This window comes from Penaeus vannamei, chromosome 2 (assembly GCF_042767895.1).
Source record: "Penaeus vannamei isolate JL-2024 chromosome 2, ASM4276789v1, whole genome shotgun sequence".
Classification (NCBI taxonomy): Eukaryota; Metazoa; Arthropoda; class Malacostraca; order Decapoda; family Penaeidae; genus Penaeus; species Penaeus vannamei.
In genome coordinates this window covers 51,300,515-51,305,514 of record NC_091550.1, presented here as the reverse complement: position 1 = coordinate 51,305,514, position 5,000 = coordinate 51,300,515, and the positions used below count along the sequence as shown (strand labels likewise).

Here is a 5,000-nt window from a genome sequence, read left to right as displayed (position 1 = left end):
CTTTTCGAATGTTTATTAAGGACACTGTATTTACAAAGAAACTTAACAAGCTTTCATCTTCATTTTCATAATTAGCCAAAAAATAATTATCTTAGATGACACATGTGATGTATTCCTCGGAAGAAACCCCTAATCCTCTCTCGAAGCGGTATACCGTAACTATGAACGAAAATGACCAGCAATTCTTCGTCTACGGCAGCTGATCGCACACACAGTGACTCCTAGTATTCACCAGTGAGATTTGAATCGCGAAGGAATCCAGCAGCTGGTTCATAATCGTGACCCAATAAGTGGTATTTTGCGCGCTTGTATGCGGTTAAACCGGCCCCAGTGTCCTGCCGGGTAAAGGACAGGAGCACTAATAATAATCCTTCAGTGCCTTGCAAGACTAATGTCTTCACAACGTGTGACAACGTGTTATTGCAGATTCTGAGATGGCTATACGTTACGCTGTCAAAAAAGGACTTTTTGCCTAAAAAATCCCTTGCTTAGAAACAGAAATTCCTTGGATGAAGACTCGTATCGATGAAGATTCCCTTGGATAGAGAGTGTCTTGGTAGAATATTGACTCTATTGCCTGTTCTTAACCATGCAACCTGAACATGCCATGTCAAATGAGGCAAAGGGACCGAGCATGTTTCGACTGTGTGTCTACTTATCATGGAGTCCTGTCTTTGAAAGTGTTGGCACTTTATTCGTCCATACAAAGTGCATTGTATGTCATGAGATAAAGGTGTACAACAGAGAAATGCTCAGAGGTGCTTCCCGATAGTGGAAAGGAACCGGACTATGGTCACACCGCCATCGCATGCCGTCTGACAAAAGCTTCTCACCGGGGACCACCTTATGCATATCCGCCATCCCATCGTCCGATATTCTGATGAAGAGTTTGAGGAGCTACGTCTTCACTCTGCGCTCCTCGATAGGTGGCCTGTGCCAAGCGGAGAAAAGAAACAATATTGAAAACAGATGATAATGACTCCACAGCACGATAAGTTTTTAAGCAGTTACGTCATTAGATATTTTATAAAAGCATGCAATATTCAGACCAATTCCACTGGCAAAGATTATGAGCCATTTTTTAGCCCGCTGTCTTAGACCAGGAATTGTCGACCGTTTTCAAATTAGGATTTCTTCCTTACATACCGACTCCTTAGCCATCGCTCCTATGCTGCAGAGTCCGTGCCATGCTGCAGAAGGGGGAGGGAGAGCATATCTAGGAAGAAATGTGAAGATAAGACTTTATACGTTCATGTGTTGCGCGCACATTTATTACCAATATAATCCGAAGGTAGTTATAGGTAATCTTATCAGTGATATCACTTTTCATTATTTTGAAAAGTTACCAGGGAGTTAATCTTTAAATGGTTTTAATTCCGTTACATACCACTGGAGCAACGTATAGAGCATATCCCTGTTAGCGATAAGATAAAAAAAAAAATGTTTGGTTATTTTTTCATCTTATTCCCTTTCTTCTTTCAGGCTAGTCTAAGGCCGTGAATACCAAATAGGGGGCTTGAATCTGACTGAAATGTTGCAAGTAAACACACGTACATGCGCACAAATGCACACACACGTAAAAACACAACCACACGTACACACATAACACATACGCCCTTGCGCGCGCGCACACACACACACACGTAAAAACACAGCCACACCTACGAGTACATACTCACGTACACACTCATACGGCCGTGGGCACGCACACAAACACACAAGCAAATGTAAAAACACAATCACACGTATACACACAACACTCATACGGCCGTTGGACCGTACGCACCGCCCCCCCCCCCCTCACACACACATACACACAAACACACACACGTACATACAACCACGCGTGCACACACGTACACACACATGTACATACAACCACGCGTGCACACACGTACACACACATGCACACCACACACACATGTAAACACAACCACACACACACATACGTAAACATAACCACACACACGTAAACACAACCACACACAGACGTATTACACACACACACGTAAACACAACCACACACACACACACACACACACACACACACACGTAAACACAACCACACACACGTTAACACAACCACACACATACGTAAACACGACCACACACACACACACGTAAAGACAACCACACACACACACACACACACAACCACACACACACACACACACGTAAAGACAACCACACACACACACACACACACACACACACACACACACACACACACACACACACACACACACACACACACACACACACACACACACACACACACACACACACACACACACACACACACGCCTTTAGTAAGCTTTGACAGAACAAAATAATCTATTACGCCGGACAATTATCAACTCTTGTCTTAGTCTGTGGTTATTACAATCAATATTACGGTTATTATTCTTGCTATTTTTGTTGTTATTGTTATATCTATCGTTGTCATTATTTTTGTTTATCATAAATAATCATCGTCATCATCACTAACATTATTAATTTATTTTTTTCCTTACTGTTATCGTTATTATTATTATCTTCATTATCGTCGTTGTCATTATCATTATCATTATTTACTATTATTTTTTCCATTACTGTTATTATTATTATTATTCATATTATCATTGTCGTCATTATCATCATCATCATTATCATTATTAGCGTTATTATCATTGTTATTACCATCATCATTATTATCATTATCATTGTCATCATAATCATCATCGTTATATCAATTCCAAGTAAAAAGTTACTCCTTACTCCCTCTTTCATCCTTCTCCTACTCCTCGCCTCCCACCTCCCTTTTCCTCTCCGTTTCTCTCTCCCTCTCCTTCTCTCCCTTTCTGCCACCTCCTCCCAACTCCCTTAAAATCTTCCTTAAATTCCTTCCTTCCCTAAATCTGCCTCTTCTCCCTTTCCTTCTCTTCCTCGTTTCATTCCCCCCACTTCTTCCGTTTCCTTAACTCCTTCCCTCTCTCTCTTCCTCCTCTCTTTCTCGCCGTATCCTTTCTCTTTTTCTCTTAGAGACCCCGTTTTTCCCTTTCCCTATTCCAATGATGATGATGGTGATGATGATGATGGTGATGATGATGATGGTGATGATGGTGGTGATGATAATGGTGATGGTGATGATGATGGCGATGGTGATGATGGTGATGGTAACAAAGTAATAATGCTCATAATTGTATTAATAATAATAATAAAAATGATTATGATAATATTAATGAATGAATAATAATAAGAAGAATAAGGATAAGAATAATGAAAAATAATTACAAAAAAAATTAATAATAATGATACGAATAATAGTGATAATAATAATAATAATAACAATAATAATAATAATAGTAATACTATTAATAATAATAATAATAATAATAATAATAATAATAATAATGATAATAATAATAATAATAATAATAATAAATGATAATAATAATAATACTAATGATAACATATCAAGATGATAAAATAATGGTATTACTGGAAATAAATCTAGCACCGAAATTGAAAAATATTACCTCGCCATCCGATAGAACATAACATTCTGAGACACTGTTTCTCTATGGAACTTCTTTCGCAAACTAATGATAAGGTTAGTACAGATGATTGTAAAACTCGAAATTTCCCGGGAGAAAATGGCGCGAAATCGAAAAAGCGACGAAATGATTGGCCGGAATTGTGGCGGATGACGTCACCGAGGGAAATCAAACGAGCCAATGGGAAATGTACTTGGCCGTGACGTATCGATAGACACTACCGTCCAGTCTATTAGAGCCAATAAGAAGGGCAATAGATAGTCACGTGACAATGGAAGATGGACCCTATGAAAGTCGTTTGAAATTCAAATCAGTTCCATCATGGCTTGGGTGTGTAAAGGGTGTTTGGAAAGCTATTTCGCCTTGAAATAGCAAACTATTATGGCATTCTCGAAAAAAAAAGAGTTGCTGTCCACTCGCAGGCTGGCCGTATTGAATTTACTGGTCAAGGTAAGAAATTATCGCTACGATATCCGGATGTTTGAAACGACCAAAATGATCGACCATATTCACAAAGCATCCGTAATTTTTGTGATATCAAATTAAACAGATGCCATGACACCTCGAGTTGCGGCAATACTAATTTAGGCAGCCGCACTATATTTACAAAGGAAAGTATAACAGAATTATTGACTAGAGTTCGTATCTGTCGGGGAAGTTAATAAAATTGTGGGGACCTCACTGGTTGTGCTTCAACTGAAATTCAAAAGTTGCCTCTCTACAGTCCACAAACCTCGTTGTCTCGGACCGTATCGAATGTAAACAATACTGTGAGCTTTCTGCAAAATACAAAATACGGGGGTTTGGAAGGTATGCTACGTTTGTACTGCAAAATACCGCCAGGTGAGGGGTAAGGAAATACGTCCAGGGAAGGGGGTCCGGGTTGGGTCAGGTTACGTTACGTTACGTTACGTTGGTTAGGTCAGGTTACGTTACGTTACGTTGGTTAGGTCAGGTTAGGTTAGGTTAGGTTGAGGGTTAGGATTAGGTTGAGAAATGTCGGGATTTTGGCAACACTGACACCGGAGCATCTCACAACGGCGCGCCGCAGGAATCTCGTTCGGATTTTGCATTTTTTTTTTTTTTATTCACTTTTCATTCTGCTATTTTTTCCGTGTGTGTGCCTCCAACCCCCCATTCTCCACGGGTCACCCAAGAGTGAAGGGGATAGGAGAAAAAAAAAATAAAATAAATAAGCGCGGCTGTTACTTAGATTTACCCGAGTTGCTACTGATCTAGGCTTCCCCGTAAGGTTGCTGTGGCTTCTGGAAATCGTGGGTTTTATACCCTCTCTGTTGCCGTCAATATCAATTTGCGGAGAAAATGGTATAGAAGAAAACTTTCCCAGAATGATGTGTTCTACTATTTGGTAAGCTCAGATTCTTTAATTTAGGTGTGGGGTTTTATTTCCAGTAATACCCAAGATAAAGGGGAAAAAAAACAATACATATAATAATGATAACT

At 39.7% G+C, this 5,000-nt stretch overlaps 1 protein-coding gene across 3 annotated transcripts in view; it reads left to right on the top strand.

Annotated features, from left to right (window-relative positions):
• LOC113802828 (uncharacterized) overlaps positions 1-5,000 on the top strand; it is a 67,201-nt gene that overhangs the window by 26,461 nt on the left and 35,740 nt on the right. Inside the window, exon 1 of one of the 3 annotated variants that reach the window (XM_027353467.2) lies at positions 3,843-3,986. The exons of the other annotated variants lie outside the window; for them this stretch is intronic. Within the exon in view, the coding sequence (XP_027209268.2) occupies positions 3,918-3,986 (69 nt within the window). The 5' untranslated portion in view covers positions 3,843-3,917. Of the gene's footprint in view, positions 1-3,842; positions 3,987-5,000 lie in introns of those variants that run through there. 3 annotated transcript variants of the gene reach the window in all.